The sequence below is a fragment of the Somniosus microcephalus genome, chromosome 32, assembly GCF_052327205.1.
Source record: "Somniosus microcephalus isolate GS21.2 chromosome 32, FLI_Smic_1.0, whole genome shotgun sequence".
Lineage (NCBI taxonomy): Eukaryota > Metazoa > Chordata > Chondrichthyes > Squaliformes > Somniosidae > Somniosus > Somniosus microcephalus.
Window position 1 is genome coordinate 40,057,825 of NC_141018.1, and position 26,807 is coordinate 40,084,631.

Sequence of the window (26,807 nt, forward strand, 5' to 3'; positions counted from 1 at the left end):
CATAAAGTCATCCGAAAAGGGACAACCTACACCACCACTCTATACATCTAACGATGAAGTAGAGATACCCATATCTACCTCCGATCCGGTGATACTGGAACCCGATGAACCCGACACTGGCATTCAAGCCGAATCAGCCTTGCCAGAAGAACCTACTACACCCCCGAGGCGTTATCCGGACCGAGTCAGGAAGCCTCCTGAGAGACTAACTTATAATTAATTAACTACAGCAATGTATATTATTTTGCTTATAACATGTAATTAATAATTACTTAAAATATGATGTACTGGTTAGCTAAAAGGGGAGGAATTGTAGTGTATGTGCCTTTAAGAGCCCCAGGTGTGCTGTGCTGCCGGTAATTGCCACTCGGGCTATATAAGCCTGCATATTGTGTATATCCGTTAGAACCCCCCCCTCTAGACTTTGCTTAGTAAATACCTATGAACCAACTCCTGTCTTAAGTGTCTTTATCAACACACGGACACTACACTCTGGTTCTGAAATGAAATGGTTTGTGTAATGTGGAGCACATTCCAGCAGGTGGCGTTGCATTGCCCAATTTGAAAATCAGATTAAGAATTCATGGAGAGATGGGAATAAATTCCTTAACACAAGGGGTGAGCAGTGGAATGCTCCGTCACAAACCCCTATTCCAGCACAAGCCATAAATGCTTTGAAAAATGCAGTAGCTAGTTGCTTTAAAAACAGGAATATTAAAGGTTACAGGGAGTGAGTGGGAGAGTGGGATGAGACTGGGTGGGATATTAAAGGGTATGGGGAGTGAGGGGGAGAGTGGGATTAGACTGGGTGGGATATTAAAGGGTATGGGGAGTGAGGGGGAGAGTGGGATTAGACTGGGTGGGATATTAAAGGATACGGGGAGTGAGGGGGAGAGTGGGATTAGACTGGGTGGGATATTAAAGGGTATGGGGAGTGAGGGGAGAGTGGGATTAGACTGGGTGGGATATTAAAGGATACGGGGAGTGAGGGGGAGAGTGGGATTAGACTGGGTGGGATATTAAAGGGTATGGGGAGTGAGGGGAGAGTGGGATTAGACTGGGTGGGATATTAAAGGATACGGGGAGTGAGGGGGAGAGTGGGATTAGACTGGGTGGGATATTAAAGGGTACGGTGAGCGAGGGGAGAGTGGGATTGGAGTTGGCGGCTTGTGTGGAGAAAATGGCTGGTTGAGATTTGATGGGCCGTGTTGCTGTGGTTATGGAGGGGAACATGAGGCAGGGATGCTGCTGCTGATCTTTATCCAGTGAATCCTGTGGAGGAAGCTCGACTGTGGCAGCGAGTGATCAGAGTATGAGCACCACTGAGATTGGCTGCTTCTGTAAAATGTCGATGGGAAGGTTTTATCATTTTGCCCGTAATACCACATTCGTTAAGTAGTGTTCAATAAATTGTAATTCTCCTTATAAGTCCATCTTTATGGTGGGTTGTGCATCAGTCTGGGGCAAGCTGGTCTGCTCTCAGCACTTTCCCCATCGCTGCACTAACTCTACATTCCAACAAATGTTGGCCATCTGCTTTATTCATTCACTCTTTTCCTGATAATATAAATTATTTCCATCTGACTCCTGCGTGTGTATGAAATCTCCGCCCTGCAAAGTAGATTTATCTCCAATCACCATTTGTTAAACCTCCATCCGTTCAGCAGAGGCCGTGCACTAAGCCTGATTATAGAGGGGGCAGAGTGGGGCAGATGCACTGTCCTGTGCTCCATTGAGCCACTCTCTGTACTCCAGCACAACTGCCTCTGTCAGTCCGCCGCAATCACCCTTTTTTATTTTTCTCCGTTTGATGTGTGTCTGCACCCACTGTCTGACTACGAGTGTGATCCGAACCAGCTTTGGAGACACACACCAGGTAGAGCAGGCTGGTAAAGAAGGAGGATGTTGAGTAGCTCCTTGAAACAAATGAGTGGCTCCTTGAAGCGCAGCTCCATTAAACGTACGATATCCGGGTCGCAGAAGGTGAGTAGGAAGGTGGCAGTAACACTCACAGCTGTCGATTTATCCTCATTTTCCAGTGTGTCTGGTGTGTACCCCTGTGTCAAGTGTAAATAATGTAAACTCAGCATATGAGCTGGTGCCAGGAGACCAGGGCAGGAGGTGATGCAAAATCCCACATTCATTCTTTTATCATTTCAGAGCAGATTTTAGAGAGTTAAATATTCCCCACTTGGTGTCTGATTGAGACACAGGTTTTGTTATACCTACATCACGCATGGACTTTTACATTTATGTATTACACATGGAAGTGTGACATCAGCTGAGTTCATGGTCACCCAATACTCGCCAGTACTTCGTACAAGTGGCATATGCGCCTAGGCTGATCGACTGTGGAGGTATCACAGACTGCCCGATCCTATTCAAATCCAACCTTCACACACTTTACGGGAAGGGTGACTAGTGAGCGTCGAGGCGTGAACCTCCGCCTGATTGGGGGTCTTACTGAAACATATAAGATTCTGAGGGGGGTTGACAGGGTAGATGCAGAGAGGATGTTTCCCCTCGTGGGGGAATCTAGAACTAGGGGTCATAGTTTCAGAATAAGGGGGCACCCATTTAAAACGGAAATGAGGAGGAATTTCTTCTGAGGGTGGGGAATCTTTGGAATTCTCTTTCCCCAGAGAGCTGTGGAGGCTGGGTCATTGAATATATTTAAGGTGGAGATAGACAGATTTTTGAAAGGTAAGGGAGTCGAGGGTTATGGGGAGCGGGCAGGGAAGTGGAGTTGAGGCCAAGATCAGATCAGCCATGATCTTATTGAATGGTGGAACAGGCTCGAGGGGCCAAATGACCGACTCCTGCTCCTACGTCTTATGTTCTTTTTGTTTACCCCTCCCCAGCACAAGTACTGAGACCAACTATAGCCTTGGCTCGGAGCAGCTGACACAACCCAGGCCCGCGATGGAAGCTGACAGGGGATGGGGTCGGGGACGGGGTATGGGTTCGAGGGTCGGGGCCGAGGGACGGGGTATGGGTTCGGGGGACGGGGTATGGGGTCGGGGCAGAGGGCATGGGTATGGGGTTGAGGGACGGGGTACGGGGTTGAGGAACGGGGTCAAGGTATGGGGTCGAGGGACGGGGTTGAGGGACGGGGTCAAGGTATGGGGTCGGGGTACGGGGTCGAGGGATGGGGTCGAGGGACGGGGTACGGGGTCAAGGGATGGGGTGAGGGACGGGGTACGGGGTCGAGGGATGGGGACGGGGTACGGGGTCGAGGGACGGGGTCGAGGGATGGGGTACGGGGCCGAGGGACGGGGTCGAGGGACGAGGTCGAGGGACGGGGTACGGGGTCGAGGGACGGGGCCGAGGGACGGGGTCGAGGGACGGGGTACGGGTCGAGGGACGAGGGACGGGGATCGGGGTATGGGGTCGAAGGACGGGGGTCGAGGGATGGGGTACGGGGCCGAGGGATGAGGTCGAGGGACGGGGTACGGGGTCGAGGGACGGGGTACGGGGTCGAGGGACGGGGCCAAGGGACGGGGTACGGGTCGAGGGACGGGGATCGGGGTATGGGGTCGAAGGACGGGGGTCGAGGGATGGGGTATGGGGTCGAGGGACAGGGATGGGGGATGAGGCCAAGGGATGGGACAGGGTTGGGGAACGGGGTTGAGGGACAGGACGGGGCCGAGGGACGGGGTACGGGGCCGAGGGACGGGGTCGAGGGACGGGGTACGGGTCGAGGGACGGGGTACGGGTTGAGGGACGGGGATCGGGGTATGGGGTTGAAGGATGGGGGTCGAGGGATGGGGTATGGGGTCGAGGGACAGGGATGGGGGATGAGGCCAAGGGATGGGACAGGGTTGAGGAACGGGGTTGAGGGACAGGACGGGGCCGAGGGACGGGGTACGGGGCCGAGGGACGGGGTCGAGGGACGGGGTACGGGTCGGGGATCGGGGTATGGGGTCGAAGGATGGGGGTCGAGGGATGGGGTATGGGGTCGAGGGACAGGGATGGGGGACGAGGCCGAGGGATGGGACAGGGTTGAGGAACGGGGTTGAGGGACAGGACGGGGCCGAGGGACGGGGTCGAGGGATGGGGTACGGGGCCGAGGGACGGGGTACGGGTCGAGGGACGGGGATTGGGGTATGGGGTCGAAGGACGGGGGTCGAGGGATGGGGTATGGGGTCGAGGGACAGGGATGGGGGACGAGGCCAAGGGATGGGACAGGGTTGAGGAACGGGGTTGAGGGACAGGACGGGGTCGAGGGATGGGGTACGGGGCCGAGGGACGGGGTCGAGGGATGGGGTACGGGGCCGAGGGACGGGGTACGGGGCCGAGGGACGGGGATCGGGGTATGGGGTCGAAGGACGGGGGTCGAGGGATGGGGTATGGGGTCGAGGGACAGGGATGGGGGACGAGGCCGAGGGATGGGACAGGGTTGAGGAACGGGGTCGAGGGACGGTGTATACCTCAGGATCACAATCCTCTGACCCTCCCACTATAGGATTTCAATCACATTGTGTGCTCACATGGATGGTGCAGATAATTCCTGGCATTTTATTTTGCTGCAAAATAAGGAAAGGATGAGAATCCCTTGACAATCCCACAGGCATGCAAGGAAGAGAGAGAAGAATAAGAAGAGAAAGATACTGAAAAGCGTAGAGAAAAATTGATGATGGCCGCTCACTGTACTCCTTCACAACTGAAGCAGTTCATCACAGCGCACCACGATTCTCGCAGAGTGCCACGGTTATCGCAGCACGCCACGGTTAGCCGTGTTTCTGGTTTCGGTGTGAGTTGGTGCCTCAGGTTCACGGCCGTCTGTCCTGTGATGGCAGTTCTTTTTGGGATTTGATCTGAACAAGAGGCAATTTGTTGAAACGCATTTCCCTTTTAATGTGTTCACTGGTACACGAATTCGAGACATTAGTCCATGTATGAGCAATTTAATGACTTCTAATTTAAAATGAGGTGGATTCTGGCTGTGGTTTCTGATATCTATCAGGGAATATTTAACTCTCAGCTTGATAAATTGTGATAAGTTCTGGAATGTGCGGAATGCCAGGAATCTGACCCTGTGTTGCAGATGTGGGTAATGTTTAGTGAACAACATTACATTTAACATAAAATATTAAAACCATTCGTAGCCGCAGAGATTTAAGAAGTTCTCGTTCCGCAGTGGTGTGTTGTTTTGGAGCTGAACCCCGGGACACTGCGGGATGGGAGTAAACCTGCACTCTCCCACTTGCCAAGCTGCTGGTCTCGGTCCTGCTGCTATATGAAGCATTGAGCAGCAGCCGAGAGAGTCCCCACAGGGAGCGGGAACATCAGAGGGCCAGTCAGCATTGGATTGCATTGGCAGCCGGGTCAGAACAGAACCAGCAGCCAATTGGGAACAGTCATTGATGTCGCGCCTCGGGTGTGGTTGGTGTGTGGCTTGGGGCGGGAATGGGGGAACTTACAACCCTGGAACACAAGTCTCAAGGTAACTGGCACATTATTAGGAAGCAATGTGTTCGAGGTTAGTTCATCAGCTGGATATTTGACACAAGTTTATTCAAAAAAAGTCTTTGTGAGCTAAGATTCATCCATAGAATTATAGAATTTTACAGCACAGAAGGAGGCCATTTAGTTCCCCTGTCCTGCTCTTTCCCCATAGTCCTGCAGATTTTTCCAATTCCCTTTTTTAATGTTACTATTGAATCTGCTTCCATCGTCCTTTCAGACAGCGCATTCCACATCTTAACAACTCACTGTGTAAATTTTTATCCTCATCTCCCCTGTGGTTCTTTTGCCAATTCCCTTAAATCTGTGTCTTCAAGAACTGTTCCCCAGTGAGAGTCGGCACCTTCAGGAACTGTACCCCAGTGAGAGTCGGCACCTTCAGGAACTGTACCCCAGTGAGAGTCAGCACCTTCAGGAACTGTACCCCAGTGAGAGTCAGCACCTTCAGGAACTGTACCCCAGTGAGAGTCAGCACCTTCAGGAACTGGACCCCAGTGAGAGTCAGCACCTTCAGGAACTGTACCCCAGTGAGAGTCAGCACCTTCAGGAACTGCACCCCAGTGAGAGTCAGCACCTTCAGGAACTGCACCCCAGTGAGAGTCGGCACCTTCAGGAACTGTACCCCAGTGAGAGTCGGCACCTTCAGGAACTGTACCCCAGTGAGAGTCGGCACCTTCAGGAACTGTACCCCAGTGAGAGTCGGCACCTTCAGGAACTGTACCCCAGTGAGAGTCAGCACCTTCAGGAACTGTACCCCAGTGAGAGTCAGCACTTTCAGGAACTGTACCCCAGTGAGGGTAGGAACCTTGAGTATTGTGTGCAGTTTTGGTCACCTTACCTGAGGAAGGACGTTCTTGCCATGGAGGGAGTGCAGCGAAGATTCACCAGGCTGATACCTGGGATGGCAGGAATGACGTACGAGGAGAGATTGTGTCAATTGGGCTTATACTCACTGGAGTTTAGAAGATTGAGAGGGGATCTCATCGAAACCTATAAAATTCTGTCAGGTCTGGACAGACTAGATGCAGAAAGGATGTTTCCGATGGCCGGGGAGTCCAGAACCAGGGGTCATAGTCTAAGGATAAGGGGTAAGCCATTTAGGACTGAAATGAGGAGGAATTTCTTCACCCAGAGAGTGGTGAACCTGTGGAATTCTCTGCCACAGAGGGCAGTGGAGGCCAGTTCATTAAATATATTCAAGAAAGAGTTGGATATATTTCTTGAGGCTAAAGGGATCAAGGGATATGGGGAGAAGGCAGGGACAGGGTACTGAATTTGGATGATCAGCCATGATCTCATTGAATGGCGGAGCAGGCTCGACGGGCCGAATGGCCTACTCTTGCTCCTATCTTCTATGTTTCTATGTACCCCAGTGAGAGTCGGCACCTTCAGGAACTGTCCCCCAGTGAGAGTCAGCACCTTCAGGAACTGTACCCCAGTGAGAGTCGGCACCTTCAGGAACTGTACCCCAGTGAGAGTCAGCACCTTCAGGAACTGTACCCCAGTGAGAGTCGGCACCTTCAGGAACTGTACCCCAGAGAGAGTCAGCACCTTCAGGAACTGTACCCCAGTGAGAGTCAGCACCTTCTGGAACTGTACCCCAGTGAGAGTCAGCACCTTCAGGAACTGTACCCCAGTGAGAGTCAGCACCTTCAGGAACTGTACCCCAGTGAGAGTCAGCACCTTCAGGAACTGTACCCCAGTGAGAGTCAGCACCTTCTGGAACTGTACCCCAGTGAGAGTCAGCACCTTCAGGAACTGTACCCCAGTGAGAGTCAGCACCTTCTGGAACTGTACCCCAGTGAGAGTCAGCACCTTCTGGAACTGTACCCCAGTGAGAGTCAGCACCTTCAGGAACTGTACCCCAGTGAGAGTCAGCACCTTCAGGAACTGTACCCCAGTGAGAGTCAGCACCTTCTGGAACTGTACCCCAGTGAGAGTCGGCACATTCAGGAGCTGTACCCCAGTGAGAGTCAGCACCTTCAGGGGCGGGGGGCGAAAAGTAGAAAATCTGATTGAAATATTTATCTGTAAACCTGTGGTGTTGGTGACGAGATAAATGAGAAACTGCATTTGTTCCATGCACAATGTGGTAAATCTCGTGTGAATTGAGGCATATGACTAGCATAATGATTTATTAGTTGTGGATTCCAGTTTGCAGTTATTAGTATAAATTAATAATGAATCCCTAATTTTTTTTCAAAATGACTTGCTTTATCTACGCTACAGAACCTTTTAAGCCTAAGATTTGATTAGTGGGCATTCGGCAGATTAACTCTGATTATTGTTGCGTGACCTCCCTTCACCAGCACGTCAATCTTTCCTCATCTTGAGAGAGCACAGGACGGTAACTTTCATGAGGGGTCTTTGAGCATTTGCACAGCTCCCAATTGTTCCAGTGATGAAGCTGAATCTGTATCTGGGCCGTGACGGTTGAAATGAAGAGTTTGGGTTTTAAGGTTGTCCCTACTCTGGTTTGTCAATCATTGCAGCAGTTGAGGATCAGGGGGTGAAAGAAATGTTTAGCAGGTTGGCGATGGGTTCTTATCAACGTAGATTTATTGTGCCTCGTCCCACAAGGAAGGAAAGCTCCTCAGGCCATTGCGGAGAGTCATGAGGCCACAGGAGGATTTACCTTCAAGCCCGAATCATGGGACTGAGCCAAACAAAGCTGCCCACTCACGTACTGGTCATGTGAGCTGCTCCTTCAGTGGCAGCACTTGACTCAGAAGATCCAAAGGCCATCCTCACGGGCTCGGAGAAGCTCAGGAAGCTGATCATGGGACCGGATCGATGTGTTTCACTGTGTTATCAGTGAGCTACAGAATTCTTGAGCAATGAAAGGTGAGAGTGCGGAATAAAGGAAGGATTCAGAGCGGAAGTTCCCCGTCTGAAATAATTATGAATTCAATATTTTTTTACCAAGGTAAAATTATGATGCAGGTTTGAATCTTATTTGCTGATTTTGTGTTTCGGTTCTTGCATCATTGCTTTGTTTATATTTTTCTGCATGAAATTCTTTCTTTTTCTAATCAATTCAACGTTGCTGGAAACTAACTGCACCGAAGGGCCGCCAGTCCCTTTGGAGCTCAAAAACTCAACGAGTAAGTTCAGCTGCTTTGAGTATAAAACACAAGACCCGGGTTTCCGGGGGTGATGAAGCCGCCCGCGGTGGACAGGGGACCTCGTTACTACGGAAACATCAGAACATCAGGGTCCAAGGGTGTCATTTGGACCCCGGCATGATTTTAACCAGGGATTGCGGCTGCGATGGCCAGTGCTGAAACCGCCAGGGAAAGCTGCGGCCGACAGATCAGGGGGAGCGTGGGCCAGCGAGGAGGGGGGGGGGAGTGGGGCCAGGGGGGAGCGGGCAGGGGGAGTGGGGGCCAGCGTAGGCAGGGGCAGCGGGGCCAGCGAGGAGGGGGGGGGAGTGGGGCCAGGGGGGAGTGGGGGCCAGCGTAGGCAGGGGCAGCGGGGCCAGCGAGGAGGGGGGGGGGAGTGGGGCCGGGGGGGAGTGGGGCCAGGGGGGAGTGGGGGCCAGCGTAGGCAGGGGCAGCGGGGCCAGCGAGGAGGGGGGGGAGTGGGGCCAGCGTGAGGAGGGGGGGGAGTGGGGCCAGCGTAGGCAGGGGCAGCGGGGCCAGCGAGGAGGGGGGGGAGTGGGGCCAGGGGGGAGTGGGGGCCAGCGTAGGCAGGGGCAGCGGGGCCAGCGAGGAGGGGGGGGTAGTGGGGCCAGCGTGAGGAGGGGGGGGAGTGGGGCCAGCGTAGGCAGGGGCAGTGGGGCCAGCGAGGAGAGGGGGGGGAGTGGGGCCAGGGGGGAGTGGGGGCCAGCGTAGGCAGGGGCAGCGGGGCCAGCGAGGAGGGGGGGGAGTGGGGCCAGGGGGGAGTGGGGGCCAGCGTAGGCAGGGGCAGCAGGGCCAGCGAGGAGGGGGGGTAGTGGGGCCAGGGGGGGGAGTGGGGCCAGGGGGGAGTGGGGGCCAGCGTAGGCAGGGGCAGCGGGGCCAGCGAGGAGTGGGGGGAGCGGGCAGGGGGAGTGGGGGCAGGGGGAGCAGGGGCAGGGCCGAGTGGGGGCAGGGCCAGAGTGCATGCTCCTCCCAATCCCACACGGAAACCTATGGCCTCCCCTTCCCCGACCGCAATTCCCATTAAACCCCCCCCCGGATTAATCTTGTCTCCCAATGTTCTCGAGATGAGTGGCTCCTGCCCCGTGGGCCTTGGCTCCTCATCGCGGTTTCTCAGTCCAGCCCTGACTGTGAGTGACCAAATTTGAGATTTGCCTGTTGGATTCAGTCAGTGAGCTGTAATTCTAAGGCTGCCTATTACTGTTAAAATGTCGCTGTCCTTGCACAAACAGTCAGTCCCGAGCAATGTGAGATGTATGGCCTGCTTTTGGTTGGCGGAATCTCTGTTGCAATGAAAATATAATCAAACTCTTTCCACTCTGGTCCCACGGGGAGCAGTGGGATCATACTTAGTGTTCCCAGGTCTCTCCCTGTCGGTTCTAATGGTGCTGGCTCAGTTGATGGGGAACAGTTCTGTTGAATCCGTGAATCTTAAAGTCTGGTGTTCTTCAATAACTAGACAGAGACTGCAGATCAACAATCAACAGGTGTTTACTGGATGAGGGTAGTCTAAAAACTAACAGTACAGATGCCTGCTCAAGGCTTATATACAGGTGTGGTCACTGCCAGTACTACAGTATACAGGAGCTGTAAAAGTAGTTCTCTCTTAAAGGTACATACACTACAATTCCTCCCCTTTTAGATTAACAGTACCATAACATTCAAATAACAGTTAACACTTTAACATGCACATTAACTGAAATAGTCCATTTATAAATTCAGTCTTTGGGGCGGCTTCCTGATCCTTTCTGGATAGCGCCTTTCCTGAGTGTCTTGTTCTTGGTGCGGAGGCAATTCTGGCCCCCTGTCGTCAGTTAGTTCATCAGTTTCCGCTGCTACTGTTTCTGGGGTAGATGCTACCGGTATGTTGGGTTCATCCCCAGGTACGCGAGACATGGGGTTGACTCGTTCCTGTGACGCTAGGATCTGGTCGACATGGCGTCTCACAATGTTCTCCCCGACATCCACTGTGTACATTAGTGGCCCCTGCCGTGTGCATATCGTTCCGGGTTGCCATTTTTCTCTTCGGTAGTCGCGGGCCAAGGCTGGTTGTCCTACATTGAAGCTCCTTGTCGGCTTCTCGTTGATGTGCTGGAATTGCTTATCCTCAACATTTCTTCGCACATTTGGTCTGAGCAAATCCAGACGAGATCTCAACCTTCAGTTAAAGAACATCATGGCCGGGGTCTGGTTGGTAACTGCATGTGTCGCATTTCTGTAGGCTAACAGGAAATTGTCCACCTTATGCTGTAGTGGAATGTCATCATCGCACATGGCCCTTACTGCCTTTTTAAAGGTTTGTACGAACCTCTCAGCCAATCCATTTGTGGCTGGATGATACGGGGCGGATGTGTAATGCCTTACCCCATTCCTTCTCATAAATTTCCGGAACTCTTCGGACACAAACTGTGGTCCGTTATCAGAGCAAATCTGCTTTGGCAAGCCGTTCCTGGCAAATATGGTCCGTAGGACTGCAATCGTTTTCTCCGTAGTGGTGGAGGACATTTTGATCACCTCAGGCCATTTCGAGTGCGCATCCACTGCTATTAAGAACACTGAGTCCATGAATGGACCAGCAAAATCAATATGCACCCGTTGCCATGGAGAGGAGGGCCACTCCCATGGGTGTAGAGGGGCATGTGGTGGTGCATTTTGGACCTTCTGGCATCCTGAGCAGCTTTTTGTTCGGTCCTCGATTTGTTGATCGATCCCCGGCCACCACACATAAGCCCTAGCAAGGCTTTTGATTTTCACCCCTCCCAGATGGCCTTCGTGAAGTTCATTTGAGCACTCTCTCCCTTAACTTGGGTGGAATTACCACTCGGGATCCACACATCACTGTCCCCTGGCATACTGACAGCTGTTCTCTTCTGAATGAGAATTCTGGCAACAGTGAGTCGCCATGTGTTGGCCATCCCTTCACCGTCAAATCATATACCCGAGACAGTGCCGGATCATTTCGGGTCTCCTTCTCTATATCCGCGTTAGTTACTGGCAAGCGTTCAATTATCGACGAATAAAATATTTCGACAGGGTCCACTGCTGGTGCTTCCTCCACAGTAGGCAGTGGCAGTCGTGATAGCCCATCAGCGTTTCCATGCTGTTTTGTGCCCTTATACTCTATTTCATATTGGTTCGCCCCTAGAAAAAGGGACCATCTTTGTAGCTGTTGTGCAGTCATCACCGGAACGCCCTTCTTGGGATTAAAGATGGAGACAAGTGGTTGGTGGTCAGTCAGCAAGGTGAACTTCTGCCCATGCAGATAGTGGTTGAATTTTTTTACTCCCCATACTAGGCTGAGGGCCTCCCTGTCAATCTGGGCGTAGTTGTGCTCGGCTAAGGTTAGTGACCGAGACGCAAAGGCTACTGGCCTCTCCAACCCGTCTGGGAATTTGTGCGACAGCACCGCTCCAATATCATAGGGTGATGCATCACACGCCAACTGAATTGGTAGTGCTGGGTTGAAATGGGCCAACACCTCTTTTTTGATGTGATCAATTCTTTGCACTTCTGGAAAGCTCGTTTACATTCGTCATTCCACTGCCATGGTACCCCCGTTTGCAGTAGGGTGTTCAGTGGGTGTAATACTGTAGACAGATTTGGTAAGAAGTTATGGTAGTAGTTCACCAGCCCGAGGAACGACCTCAGTTGTGACACATTTTCCGGTGCTGGAGCCTTGACTACTGCCTCAATCTTTTCAGGGGACTTATGTAACCCCTCTTCATCAATAACGTGGCCACAATATGAGATCTGCTTCTGGAAAAACTCGCACTTGCGGCGATTAGCTCGTAGCCCATATTCCTTCAATCTAGTGAGCACCTTCTCCAGGTTGGCGAGGTGATCACTGTCATTTTCGCCCGTGATCAGGATGTCGTCCAAATAACACTGGGTCCCTGGAATCCCTTGCAGGACTTGATCCATTGCCCTTTGCCAAATAGCCGGAGCCGATGCTACCCCGAACACCAGCCGGTTGTATTGGTAGAGACCTTTGTGAGTGTTGATCATGAGGTATTGTTTCGAGGCTTCTTCTACCTCCATTTGCAGGTACGCCTGGGCCAGATCAATCTTAGTGAAGCGTTTTCCTCCAGACAGCAAGGCGAAAATATCTACAATCCGTGGAAGCGGATATTGTACCGTGTGAAGGACTGGGTTCACTGTCACCTTAAAATCTCCACAGATGCGGACCTTCTTTGGTTCCCCAGGCGTATTACTCAACGACCTCTTTATTACAGGAACGATGGGTGTAGCCCACTCGCTCCAGTCCACTTTGGACAGTACTCCTGAACGTTCCAAACTTCCAGCTCTGCTTCGACGGCTGGTCGGATCGCATAAGGCACTGGTCTGGCCTTAAAAAACTTTAGGCTTGCATTGTCCTCTATTTTAATCGTCGCTGTTATGCCTTTTAGTGTTCCGAGTCCCTCCTGGAACACTTCTTGTGCGTCAGTTAGCATTTTTGACAGTTGTCCAGGTGTGACGTCGTCATCCTTTTTGGCCTTCACCTTCAGTGCCTGTATGGAATGCCAATCTAGCTGTATCTTCCGGATCCATTCACGTCCTAGTAGTGGTGGTCCTCCATCTGGCAATACATATAGGTCCATTTTTGGTATTTCCTGGTCGTTGTATATCACGTTCACCCTTATTTTTCCTTTGGGGTAGACTTTTTGCCCCGTGTACGTCTTCAAGGCAATCTCTGTAGCTTTCAAGGGTATATGTGAGAATAGCCGCTTGTAGTCCCTTCGGTTTATGACTGTTAGGGCTGATCCTGTGTCCAATTCCATTTTCACTTGGACTCCGGCTATCTTGAGCGTGACCCAGATAGTCTGGTGATCCTCCATTTTGATTACATTATGTAGTTTCAGACAACCCAGCTCCTTGCTTCCGGAGTCTGTATCACTTTTCTGTTCGTCTGAACTACTGTCCATCACCTTATGTACCTTTTTGTACTTCTCCTGTGGAGATTTCTTGCTGCTGGTTTTCTTCCCGGACCTGCAGACTCTTGCTATGTGTCCTGCTTTTCCACATTGTCTGCACACTTGGTCCTTGAACCAACAATCCTTCTGGTCATGTGTTGTTCTGCCGCAGCGATAACACTTCCCTGCTCCATATGACATTTCATTGGTGCCATATTCTTGCGGTCTCCACTGTATCTCTGCAGCGCCCCGTGCGGCTGCTTCGTGTGATACCACCATGCTGAAAGCCTTGTCCAGCGTAAGATCCTTTTCTGATAGAAGCCGTTTCTGGGTTCCTTCACTTTGAAGCCCACACACAAACTTGTCCCTTAACGTATCTGCTAGTCCCATTCCAAACTGGCAGTGTTTCGATAGCTTGCGCAGTTCGGTTAAATACTCAGCATTACTTTCGCCTTTATGCTGGTTCCTTTTGTGAAACTTAAATCTTTCTGCTATCAGCAGCGGTGTGGGGTTTAAGTAGTCCTGTAGGATTTCCACTCTGCTTTCGAACTCCTTATCCACTGGCTTCTCTGGGGTTATTAGGTTTCGCAGTAAGCCATACGTTTTTGCACCCATGGAATTCAACAAAACCAGTGCTTTCCTGGCATCTGGCACTTCATTCGCCTTGCAGTACACCTCAATGCGTTCCACATATGTCGCCCAATCTTCGACTTCATTGTCGAACGCTGTGACACTGCCACTCTTCGGCATCCCTGGGTGTGGTTAGACTGGCTAAAATGGCGTCTCCCGCGCTCTCCCTTCTTCCCCGCTGGCTCAAAATGGCGTCTCCCGCGCTCTCCCTTCTCCGCGGCTCAAATGGCGTCTCCCACGCTTCCTTCCTTTCCCCGCGCACGCTGCTCAGCCCTTGAGCCCTGGCTGCGCTCTGCGCGTTCTCCTGTGCGCCTCTCTCGTTGCCGCCGCTCGGTCCTGAACCCCGGCTGTGCTTTACCCTCTCTCTCTTTTTGTTTTCCGTAGACGCCGCTCAGTCTTCAACCCCCGGCTGCGCCCTGTGCGCTTTACCCTCTCTCTTACCCCGTCGACGCTGCTCGGCCTTTTCTGTGCCGTCGGTCGGCTCCAGCCGCCGCTGTCCGGGAAGGGTCTGCGCTGTACCTGTTGCCAGTCTGTTGCTGGATCGTCGTGGCTGGAGAACCAAGCCCAGCTCTCAACAGCCTCCCCTGCGATGTTCACTCTCTGCCGGATGACTGGGCGGTTGCTCGTGGTCGACGCCCGTGCTTCTGGCCTTGACTTTCTTCCACTGTCCTCCCGGAGCGAATCCTTGGGAGGAAATGCAGAGTTGCAGGTAGATTCGAATCGACCTCGTCGCCACTGTTGAATCCGTGAATCTTAAAGTATGGTGTTCTTCAATAACTAGACGGAGACTGCAGATCAACAATCAACAGATGTTTACTGGATGAGGGTAGTCTAAAAACTAACAGTACAGATGCCTGCTCAAGGCTTATATACAGGTGTGGTCACTGCCGGTACTACAGTATACAGGAGCTGTAAAAGTAGTTCTCTCTTAAAGGTACATACACTACAAGTTCCACACTTGAGGGGTCAGTGACAGGCGGCAAAATAATCCACACAGGGCGGAACAACAGGACTTTGTGCTGAACACAATTCTGTCCTCGCTTTAAATGAAAAGTTGCCGTTTTAATTTAATTTCAGTCCTTGGCTTATGAGTGAGCTTGTTATAAGCTGGAGTCTGTTTACCTGTGCCAAGTCCCGTTCACCCATCACCCCTGTGCTCGCTGACCTACATTGGCTCCCAGTTAAGCAACGCCTCAATTTTAAAATTCTCCTCCCCTTGTTCAAATCCCTCCATGGCCTCACCCCGCCCTATCTCTGTAACCTCCTCCAGCCCCATAACTCTCCGAGATCTCTGCGCTCCTCCAATTCTGGCCTCTTGAGCATCCGCCCACTTCCTTTGCCCCACCATTGGCGGCCGTGCCTTCAGCTGCCTGGGCCCTAAGCTCTGGAATTTCCTTCTAAACCTTTCTACCCCTCTCTCCTCCTTTAAGATGCGCCTTAAAACCTACCTCTACCTGTCCTAATATCTCTCTCTGTGGCTCGGTGTCATTTTGTGTCTGATTATGCTTTTGTGAAGCGCCTTGGGATGTTTTAATACGTTAAAGGTGCTTTATAAGTGCAAGTTGTTGTTGTTACTGAGTGTCTGAGTCAACACAGATACAATTTTCTGTTAGTAGCGGACCATGAGTAATGAGTCTGAGGGCATGAGGGGCCATGCTCCTTCACTTTCTGATTGTATTGCAGTATTCACAAGCTTTCTTTTTAAATCTCTAGAGTCCCTGGCGTCTGAATTTAAACATGTTTGTTTCTAACTCCAGGGTCACAAAGCTAGGATTGAGAAAAACTTCCAGAAGCGGGAATGTATTTGTGTTATCCCGAATTCCAAAGACCCACTGAGGTAACAGCAGAGTTTTGTACAGGGGACATTCAGTGTGTTGCTGTTAGTGGGGTTGGTGAATTTGTGTGTCCGCTGGTTGTAGTCACTGTCCTCTCTTTTCCCAGATGCTGCTGTGGTCAGCTGGTCAGTCAGCATGTCGGCATTACTCTGCCTGCCCCGTCCAGCAACACCGGAGAGAAGGAGCAGCTGGCTCAGGCCATGAAATGGTCGCCCAACAAGCACACACAGGCCAGTCCCACGGACGCTTTCGGGGTCATGGAGTTTCAAGGTGGAGGTCATGCCAGCAAAGCCACGGTGAGTACCAGCTCCAAATGGTGCATCAGAGGTGCACACACATTTATACAATGATATTGGGCTGAATCAACACTAGAGCCTGATTTCCCCACTGTGCCTCCTTGGAGAAATCTGATCTGGCTGTATGTTCAGCGCATGTTGGAACTGGTGCAATGCAAATAAACACTCAACAACATACTTACCAGCATCAGTTGGACACTGACCATTCCCAACCCACTGGTAACTAAGTGGGTGTGTGAATGGTTGGGGAAATGGCTTCATGTGTCGAGTGAAGTGGGGTTAGGGGCTTGGGATTGGGTTGGGGTGGTGTGACGGTTTGGATGGTTGGGTGGGGGGAGTTGGGGGATTTTATTGCCTGCTCTGTGCCTTGTTTTATTTTATCCGGATGATTTGTGACCAGTTGGATCGAGTTGCTGGTGCTGCACCTCCCCAGCTGTGGGTGCTCGCCGTCTATGTACCCCATAATCGTTTTGGCCATGCGCAGCCCCTTTAAGGTTTTTATATTGAAATGCCAGCAAGCTGGCTGCACAGGTTCCCTGGAGCAGTGCGCGGCCGCCCACCCTGCTCCCCTCGCCCACCCTGCTCCCCTCGCCCACCCTGCTCCCCTCGCCCACCCTGCTCCCCTCGCCCTCGCTGCTCCCCTCGCCCTCCCTGCTCCCCTCGCCCACCCTGCTCCCCTCGCCCACCCTGCTCCCCTCGCCCACCCTGCTCCCCTCGCCCACCCTGCTCCCCTCGCCCACCCTGCTCCCCTCGCCCACCCTGCTCCCCTCGCCCACCCTGCTCCCCTCGCCCACCCTGCTCCCCTCGCCCACCCTGCTCCCCTCGCCCACCCTGCTCGCCTCGCCCTCCCTGCTCCCCTCGCCCACCCTGCTCGCCTCGCCCACCCTGCTCCCCTCGCCCACCCTGCTGATCTGAATATGTTTATTACTGGAATTCTGCGACCAGTGTGTGACTTAAACCTGATTTCATAAACTAATCCCATTGTGACCTAGATCCAATGTTTCACTCAATTAGAGTGCGGTTAAACAAATGTGATCTGTGCAAAATCCGCTTTTGGTGTAATTTTAATGAGGTGTTGATCAGACCCTATCTGGGGAGCTGCTGCTGTTCTGGACACGAGGATAGTTTTGCCCCTGGGATAGGACGAGAATGAGGAGTGGGAGAGGAGGCAGACAGCAAAATTATTTGCCACTGTACCCCAGTGAGAGTCAGCACCTTCAGGGACTGTACCCCAGTGAGAGTCGGCACCTTCAGGAACTGTACCCCAGTGAGAGGCAGCACCTTCAGGAACTGTACCCCAGTGAGAGTCAGCACCTTCAGGAACTGTACCCCAGTGAGAGTCAGCACCTTCAGGAACTGTACCCCAGTGAGAGTCAGCACCTTCAGGAACTGTACCCCAGTGAGAGTCAGCACCTTCAGGAACTGTACCCCAGTGAGAATCAGCACCTTCAGGAACTGTACCCCAGTGAGATTCAGCACCTTCAGGAACTGTACCCCAGTGAGAGTCAGCACCTTCAGGAACTGTACCCCAGTGAGAGTCAGCACCTTCAGGAACTGTACCCCAGTGAGAGGCAGCACCTTCAGGAACTGTACCCCAGTGAGAGTCAGCACCTTCAGGGACTGTACCCCAGTGAGAGTCAGCACCTTCAGGAACTGTACCCCAGTGAGAGTCAGCAACTTCAGGAACTGTACCCCAGTGAGAGTCAGCACCTTCAGGAACTGTACCCCAGTGAGAGTCAGCGCCTTCAGGAACTGGACCCCAGTGAGAGTCAGCGCCTTCAGGAACTGGACCCCAGTGAGAGTCAGCACCTTCAGGAACTGGACCCCAGTGAGAGTCAGCACCTTCAGGAACTGTACCCCAGTGAGTGTCAGCACCTTCAGGAACTGTACCCCAGTGAGAGTCAGCGCCTTCAGGAACTGGACCCCAGTGAGAGTCAGCACCTTCAGGAACTGGACCCCAGTGAGAGTCAGCACCTTCAGGAACTGTACCCCAGTGAGAGTCAGCACTGTTAGATCCGTGATTCTGAGAGTATGATGTTTTTCAATAACCACACGGATGCTGTAACTTAACAATCAACAGGTATTTACTGGAGTAGGGTAGTCTCAAGACTGGGGTACAGAGGCATGCTCAAGGCTTATATACAGGTGTGGTCACTGCCGGTACAACAGTATACAGGAGCTGTAAAAGTAGTTCTCTCTTAAAGGTACATACACTACAATTCCTCCCCTTTTAGATTAGTAGTACCTATAATATTCAAATAACAATTAATACTTTAACATGTACATTAAACAACAATAGCCCATTTATAGATTCAGTCTTTGGGGCGGCTTCCTGATCCTTTCGGGATAGCGCCTTTCCTGAGGTTCTTGTTCTTGGTGCGGAGGCGATTCTGGCCCCTTTTCATCGGTTAGTTCATCGGGTTCCACTGCTACTGGTACGGAGGTAGATGCTACCGGTATGTCGGGTTCATCCCCAGGTACGCGAGACATGGGGCTGACTCGTTCCTGTGACGCTAAGATCTGATCAACGTGGCGTCTCACAATGTTGTCCCCGACATCCACTGTGTACATTAATGGCCCCTGCCGTGTGCATATCGTTCCGGGTTGCCATTTCTCTGTTCGGTCGTCACGGGCCAAGACTGGTTGTCCTACATTGAAGCTCCTTGTCGGCTTCTCATTGAGGTGCTGGAATTGTTTATCCTCAACATTTCTTCGCACATTTGGTCTAAGCAAGTCCAGACGAGATCGCAACCTTCGGCTAAAGAACATCATGGCCGGGGTCTGGTTGGTAACTGCATGTGTCGCGTTTCGGTAGGCTAATAAGAAATTGTCCACCTTATGCTGTAGTGGAATTTCATCGTCGCACATGGCCTTTATCGCCTTCTTAAAGGTTTGTACAAACCTCTCAGCCAATCCATTTGTGGCTGGGTGATACGGGACAGATGTGTAATGCCTTACCCCATTCCTTCTCATAAATTTTCGAAACTCTTTGGACACAAACTGTGGTCCATTATCAGAGCAAATGTGCTCTGGCAAGCCGTTTCTGGAAAATATGGTCCGTAGGACTGCAATCGTTTTCTCTGTAGTGGCTGAGGACAATTTTATCACCTCAGGCCACTTCGAATGAGCATCCACTGCTATTAAGAACACTGAGTCCATGAATGGACCAGCAAAATCAATATGCACCCGTTGCCATGGAGAGGAGGGCCACTCCCATGGGTGTAGAGGGGCATGTGGTGGTGCATTTTGGACCGTCTGGCATCCTGAGCAGCTCTTGGTTAGGTCTTTGATTTGTTGATCGATTCCCGGCCACCACACATAAGCCCTAGCAAGGCTTTTCATTTTCACTCCCCCCAGATGACCTTCATGTAGCTCATTTAACACTCTCTCCCTTAACTTGGGTGGAATCACCACTCTGGATCCACACATCACTGTCCCCTGGCATACTGACAGCTGTTCTCTTCTGGATGAGAATGCTGGCAACAGTGAGTCGCCATGTGTTGGCCATCCCCTCACCGTCAAATCATATACCCGAGACAGCGTCGGATCATTGCGGGTCTCCTTCTCTATATCCGCGTTCGTTACTGGCAATCGTTCAATTATTGACGAATAAAATATCTCGATAGGGTCCACTGCTGGTGCTTCCTCCACAGTAGGCAGTGGCAGGCGCGATAGCCCATCATCGTTTCCATGCTGTTTCATGCCTTTATATTCTATTTCATATTGATTCGCCCCTAGAAACAGGGACCATCTTTGTAACCGTTGTGCAGTCATCACTGGAACGCCCTTCTTAGGATTAAAGATGGAGACAAGTGGTTGGTGGTCAGTCAGCAAGGTGAACTTCTGCCCATGCAGATAGTGGTTGAATTTTTTCACTCCCCATACCAGGCTGAGGGCCTCCCTGTCAATCTGGGCGTAGTTGCGCTCAGCTGAGGTTAGTGACCGAGACGCAAAGGCTACTGGCCTCTCCAACCCGTCTGGGAATCTGTGCGACAGCACCGCTCCAATACCATAGGGTGATGCATCACATGCCAAACGAATTGGTAGTGCTGGGCTGAAATGGGCCAACACCTCTTTAGATGTGATCAATTCTTTACACTTCTGGAAAGCTCATCTACGTTCGTCATTCCACTTCCATGGTACCCCTGTTTGCAGTAGGGTGTTCAGTGGGTGTAATACCGTGGACAAATTCGGCAAGAACTTATGGTAGTAGTTCACCAGCCCGAGGAACGACCTCAGTTGTGACACATTTTCCGGTGCTGGAGCCTTGACTACTGCCTCAATCTTTTCAGGGGACTTATGTAACCCCTCTTCATCGATGACGTGGCCACAATACGAGATCTGCTTCTGGAAAAACTCGCACTTGTGGCGATTAGCTCGTAGCCCATATTCCTTTAATCTGGTGAGCACCTTCTCCAAGTTGGCGAGGTGATCACTGTCATTTTCGCCCGTGACCAGGATGTCGTCCAAATAACACTGGGTCCCTGGAATCCCTTGCAGGACTTGATCCATTGCCCTTTGCCAAATAGCCAGAGCCGATGCTACCCCGAACACCAGCCGGTTGTATTGATAGAGACCTTTATGAGTGTTAATCGTAAGGTATTGTTTCGAGGCTTCTTCTACCTCCATTTGCAAGTACGCCTGGGCTAGATCAATTTTGGTGAAGTGTTTACCTCCAGATAGCGAGGCGAAAATATCCTCAATTCGTGGAAGCGGATATTGTACCGTGTGAAGGACTGGGTTCACTGTCACCTTAAAATCCCCACAGATGCGGACCTTCTTTGGTTCCCCAGGCGTATTACTCAACGACCTCTTCATTACAGGAACGATGGGTGTAGCCCACTCGCTCCAGTCTACTTTGGACAGTACTCCTGAACGTTCCAACCCTTCCAGCTCTGCTTCGACAGCTGGTCTGATCGCATAAGGCACTGGTCTGGCCTTAAGAAACTTTGGGCTTGCATTTTCCTCTATTTTAATCATTGCTGTTATGCCTTTTAGTTTTCCGAGTCCCTCCTGGAACACTTCTTTTGTGTCAGTTAGCATTTTTGACAGTCGTCCAGGTGTGACGTCGTCATCCTTTTTGGCCTCAACCTTCAGTGCCTGTATGGAATGCCAATCTAATTGTATTATCCGGATCCATTCACGTCCTAGCAGTGGTGGTCCTCCATCTGGCAATACATATATGTCCATTTTAGGTATTTCCTGGCCTTTATATATCACTTTCACCCTTATTTTTCCTTTGGGGTAGACTTTTTTGCCCCGTGTACGTCTTCAAGACAATCTCTGTAGCTTTCAAGGGTATATGTGAAAATAGCTGCTTGTCGTCCCTTTGGTTTATGACTGTTAGGGCTGATCCTGTGTCCAATTCCATTTTCACTTGGACTCCGGCTATCTTGAGCGTGACCCAGATAGTCTGGTGATCCTCCATTTTGGTTACCTTATGTAGTTTCAGACAACCCAGCTCCTTGCTTCTGGAGTCTGTGTCACTTTTTTGTTCGTCTGAACTACTGTCCATCACCTTGTGTACCTTTTTGTACTTCTCCTGTGGAGATTTCTTGCTGTTGGTTTTCTTCCCAGACCTGCAGACTCTTGCTATGTGTCCTGCTTTTCCACACTGTCTGCACACTTGGTCCTTGAACCAACAATCCTTCTGGTCATGTGTTGTTCTGCCGCAGCGATAGCACTTCCCTGTTCCATAGGACATTTCATTGGTGCCATATTCTTGCGGTCTCCATTGTATCTCTGCAGCGCCCCTTGCGGCTGCTTCATGTGATACTGCCATACTGAAAGCCTTGTCCAGCGTAAGATCCTTTTCTGATAGAAGCCGTTTCTGGGTTCCTTCACTTTGCAGCCCACACACAAACTTGTCCCTTAACGTATCTGCTAGTCCTGCTCCAAACTGGCAGTGTTTCGATAGCTTGCGCAGTTCCGTTAGGTACTCCGCATTGCTTTCGTCTTTGTGTTGGTTCCTTTTATGGAACTTAAATTGTTCTGCTATCAGCAGCGGTGTGGGGTTTAAGTGGTCCTGTAGGATTTCTACTATGCTTTTGAAATTCTTGTTCACAGGCTTCTCTGGGGTTATTAGGTTTCGTAGTAACCCATAAGTTTTTGCACCCATGGAATTTAACAAAACCAGTGCTTTCCTAGTATCTGGCATTTCATTCGCCCTGCAGTACACCTCAATACTTTCCACATATGTCGCCCAATCTTCGACTTCATTGTCAAACGTAGAGATACTGCCACTCTTCTGCATCCCTGGGTGTGATTTAACTGTCAAAAATGACGTCTCCCACGCTTCCCCTTCTTCTCCGCTGGCACAAAATGGCATCTCCTGCGCCCTTCCTTCTTCTCCGCGGCTCAATGGCGTCTCCCGCGCTCTCCCTTCTTCTTCCCGCGGACACTGTTCAGCCCTTGAGCCCTGGCTGTGTTCTGCGCGTTTTTTTTTTTCTTTCTTTCTGCGCGCCTTTCCCGTTTCCGTCACTCGGCCCTGAACCCAGCTGCTGCTTTACCCTCTCTCTCCGTTTTGTTTTTCCTCGACGCTGCTCGGTTTTCAACCCCCGGCTGCGCCCTGTGCGCTTCACCCTCTATCTTACCCCGTCGACGCTGCTCGGCTTTTTCTCCGCCGTCGGTCGGCTCCAGCCGCCGCTGTCTGGGAAGAGTCTGCGCTGTACCTGTCGTCAGTCTGTTGCTGATCATCGTGGCTGGGGAACCAAGCCCGGCTCTCCACAGCCTCCCCTGCGATGTTCACTCTCTGCCGGACGACTGGGCGGTTGCTCGTGGTCGACGCCCGTGCTTCTGGCCTCGACTTTCTTCCACCGCCCTCCGGAGCGAATCCTCGAAGGGAAATGCAGAGTTGCAGGTAGATTCGAATCGACACTCGTCGCCACTGTTAGATCCGTGATTCTGAGAGTATGATGTTTTTCAATAACCACACGGATGCTGTAACTTAACAATCAACAGGTGTTTACTGGAGTAGGGTAGTCTCAAGACTGGGGTACAGAGGCATGCTCAAGGCTTATATACAGGTGTGGTCAGTGCCGGTACTACAGTATACAGGAGCTGTAAAAGTAGTTCTCTCTTAAAGGTACATACACTACAAGCACCTTCAGGAACTGTACCCCAGTGAGAGTCAGCACCTTCAGGACCTGTACCCCAGTGAGAGTCAGCACCTTGAGGAACTGTACCCCAGTGAGCGTCAGCACCTTCAGGAACTGTACCCCAGTGAGAGTCGGCACCTTCAGGAACTGTACCCCAGTGAGCGTCAGCACCTTCAGGAACTGTACCCCAGTGAGAGTCGGCACCTTCAGGGACTGTACCCCAGTGAGAGTCGGCACCTTCAGGAACTGTACCCCAGTGAGAGTCAGCACCTTCAGGAACTGTACCCCAGTGAGAGTCAGCACCTTCAGGGACTGTACCCCAGTTAGAGTCAGCACCTTCAGGAACTGTACCCCAGTGAGAGTCAGCACCTTCAGGAACTGTACCCCAGTGAGAGTCAGCACCTTCAGGAACTGTACCCCAGTGAGAGTCAGCACCTTCAGGAACTGTACCCCAGTGAGAGTCAGCACCTTCAGGAACTGTACCCCAGTGAGAGTCAGCACCTTCAGGAACTGTACCCCAGTGAGAGTCAGCACCTTCAGGAACTGTACCCCAGTGAGAGTCAGCACCTTCAGGAACTGGACCCCAGTGAGAGTCGGCACCTTCAGGGACTGTACCCCAGTGAGAGTCGGCACCTTCAGGAACTGTACCCCAGTGAGAGTCGGCACCTTCAGGAACTGTACCCCAGTGAGAGTCGGCACCTTCAGGAACTGTACCCCAGTGAGAGTCGGCACCTTCAGGAACTGTACCCCAGTGAGAGTCGGCACCTTCAGGAACTGTACCCCAGTGAGAGTCGGCACCTTCAGGAACTGTACCCCAGTGAGAGTCGGCACCTTCAGGGACTGTACCCCAGTGAGAGTCGGCACCTTCAGGGACTGTACCCCAGTGAGAGTCGGCACCTTCAGGGACTGTACCCCAGTGAGAGTCGGCACCTTCAGGTGAGAGGTGAGGATGAAACAGCGCGGGAGAACACACTTCAGGAGAGAGGAGGTTGAGGGATGCGGCAGATGGATGGTGATGGGATGATCTATGATGGAATTTATTTGTCTAACTGCCTTTTCCTCTTGTTCTGATCTTACAGTACATCCGTGTCTCGTATGACACTAAACCAGATCTCCTGCTCCATCTCATGACCACGGAGTGGGAGCTCGAGCTACCCAAGCTCCTCATCTCCGTTCATGGCGGACTTCAGAACTTCGAACTGCAGCCTAAACTAAAGCAGGTCTTTGGCAAGGGACTGATCAAAGCTGCAATGACAACGGGAGCCTGGATATTCACAGGTGGAGTCAGCACAGGTTAGGAACCACAATATCCATCCTGCCCCCTGTTCTCCATTGTTTGTGGCAATCGAGCGGTCCCTGGGGACGGGTGTGGAGTCTGCTCTTTGTGAGGTTAAAGTTTCCTCTTGAATTTATTTCTCCCCTTTTCCCCTGACACCCCCACTCTCTCTGTACATCAGTAATACCCTTCAGGCTGACAATAACTTGTTCTAATTGTTCATTTTCAGGAGTAATCCGTCACGTAGGAGATGCCTTGAAAGATCATTCACCCAAATCCATGGGACGGATCTGTGTGATTGGAGTTGCTCCCTGGGGAATTGTAGAAAACAAGATGGATTTAGTTGGGAAAGATGTAAGTGTGAAAAGCCTGGTGGTCAGAAACCCACTGCACTGAATGTGACTGCAATCAGAAGCCTTTCACTCAACACTCACTGCTGCACTGAGATCCCATTGGACACAGTGAGATCCCATTCTCCTCCCCCATTGGACACTGGGAGATCCCATTCTCCTCCCCCATTGGACACCGTGAGATCCCATTCTCCTCCCCCATTGGACACCGTGAGATCCCATTCTCCTCCCCCATTGGACACCGTGAGATCCCTTCTCCTCCCCCATTGGACACAGTGAGATCCCATTCTCCTCCCCCATTGGACACCGTGAGATCCCATTCTCCTCCCCCATTGGACACAGTGCGATCCCATTCTTATCTCCTGTTTGATGCACAGTCCCTTTTCTCCTGAACTGTTGACACTGTGAGGACGATTTTTGACTTGCAGTGCCCTGTTTGCATTTCAAAATGGACCAAGAGCAAAACCAAAATTAAACAGGTGGCCAAACGTTGCCTCACCACTGTTGACATCCGTTGACACTGGTGTGAGCCCCTAATATCTGTCGTAAGTGCTCTCCCACCGACTCTAGCGTTCCTCTGAGGTGCTCCCCAGTTGTTAACGGGCTCCGACATATTCTGGAAGCTCCCCGGCAGATACTTCGAGCATTCAGAGATTTCTTGCCCCTGAAGTCTGCACCTGTGTCCCCATCAGCAGAGCTCGGATGTGAGCTAGCCTCTGGTGAACTCTTCCTGGACCGCCCTTGTCACCTGAACCTGCTGCTCACCTGCGCTCTGCGAATCCCCGGGGCAACTCTTCCCGAGTTGATTTCTTTCCAAGTTTAGTGGAATTATTCTTCATCAGGGAAACGTTCTTTATTCCACAAAACCCCAACTCCCAGACATTTAATGGGTCCAATTCCATCGGGGGGTGGGGTGGTGCGGTCACTGATGGTCGGTGGGGGGTCACTGATGGTCGGGGGGGGGGGTCACTGATGGTCGGGGGGGGGGTCACTGATGGTCGGGGGGGGGGGGGGTCACTGATGGTCGGTGGGGGGTCACTGATTTTTTGATCTTTCTGTTACAGATCACCAAACCCTATCAAATGATGTCCAACCCTCTGAGCAAACTGACTGTTCTCAGCAACACGCACTCGCACTTCATCCTGGCCGATAACGGCAGTGTGGGCAAGTATGGAGCCGAGGTCAGGCTCCGGCAGCAGCTGGAGAAACACATCTCCCTGCAGAAAATCAACACACGTAAGGAAGAGTCCAACTTTTCAGTATAAAGTGTGATAGTCTTGAGCACAGGGCTTGTGGGCTCCAGTGGAGTACTCGTGTTTGAGGACGCTTGGCCATGACTCTATGACCTGTGGGTTTCCCTTTTTCATCCTATGCCTGGGAATATTGATAAGGCAGGGAGGACAAAGGATCGCTCAGCTGTCACCAGTTCGCTCCCTCACCTGTGGGCCTAGTTACCTCCACAGCCTTTGTGACATTCAACAGACTGAAAAGACAAGCCTTTGCTCTGAAGTTTGGAGATTCATCAGGTGCTCATGATGTTGCTCACTGAGGGATTGAGCTCCACTTTTTTCTGTTTGGGAATGATTGTGAAATATATGCCAATTGATGATGGGTTCAGATGAAGTTGGGAAATGGAATAAATTTCACCTCTGCCTTATGCTGACAACTACATGCTCAGTCCAGAACCATAACCCTCTGTTTTACACAGTGTAAAATTCCACCTGTACAATCACCAAAACACACCATCCCTCCTACACAATGGGTTAGATACAGAGTAAAGCTCCCTCTGCACTGTCCCATCAAACACTCCCAGGACAGGTACAGCACG

At 51.7% G+C, this 26,807-nt stretch overlaps 1 protein-coding gene across 3 annotated transcripts in view; it reads left to right on the plus strand.

Moving 5' to 3' along the window:
• The first annotated feature begins 1,448 nt into the window (after positions 1-1,448).
• Positions 1,449-26,807, plus strand: part of trpm1a (transient receptor potential cation channel, subfamily M, member 1a) — a 71,192-nt gene continuing 45,833 nt past the window's right edge. The window contains exons 1-6 of one of the 3 annotated variants that reach the window (XM_085972478.1): positions 1,449-1,983; positions 15,883-15,962; positions 16,067-16,256; positions 24,433-24,646; positions 24,859-24,983; positions 26,044-26,215. In XM_085972478.1, coding sequence (XP_085828604.1) covers positions 1,903-1,983; positions 15,883-15,962; positions 16,067-16,256; positions 24,433-24,646; positions 24,859-24,983; positions 26,044-26,215 — 862 coding nt within the window. In that variant the 5' untranslated portion in view covers positions 1,449-1,902. The remainder of the gene's footprint in view (positions 1,984-15,882; positions 15,963-16,066; positions 16,257-24,432; positions 24,647-24,858; positions 24,984-26,043; positions 26,216-26,807) is intronic. The other 2 variants (XM_085972477.1, XM_085972479.1) reach the window with 2 other exon arrangements.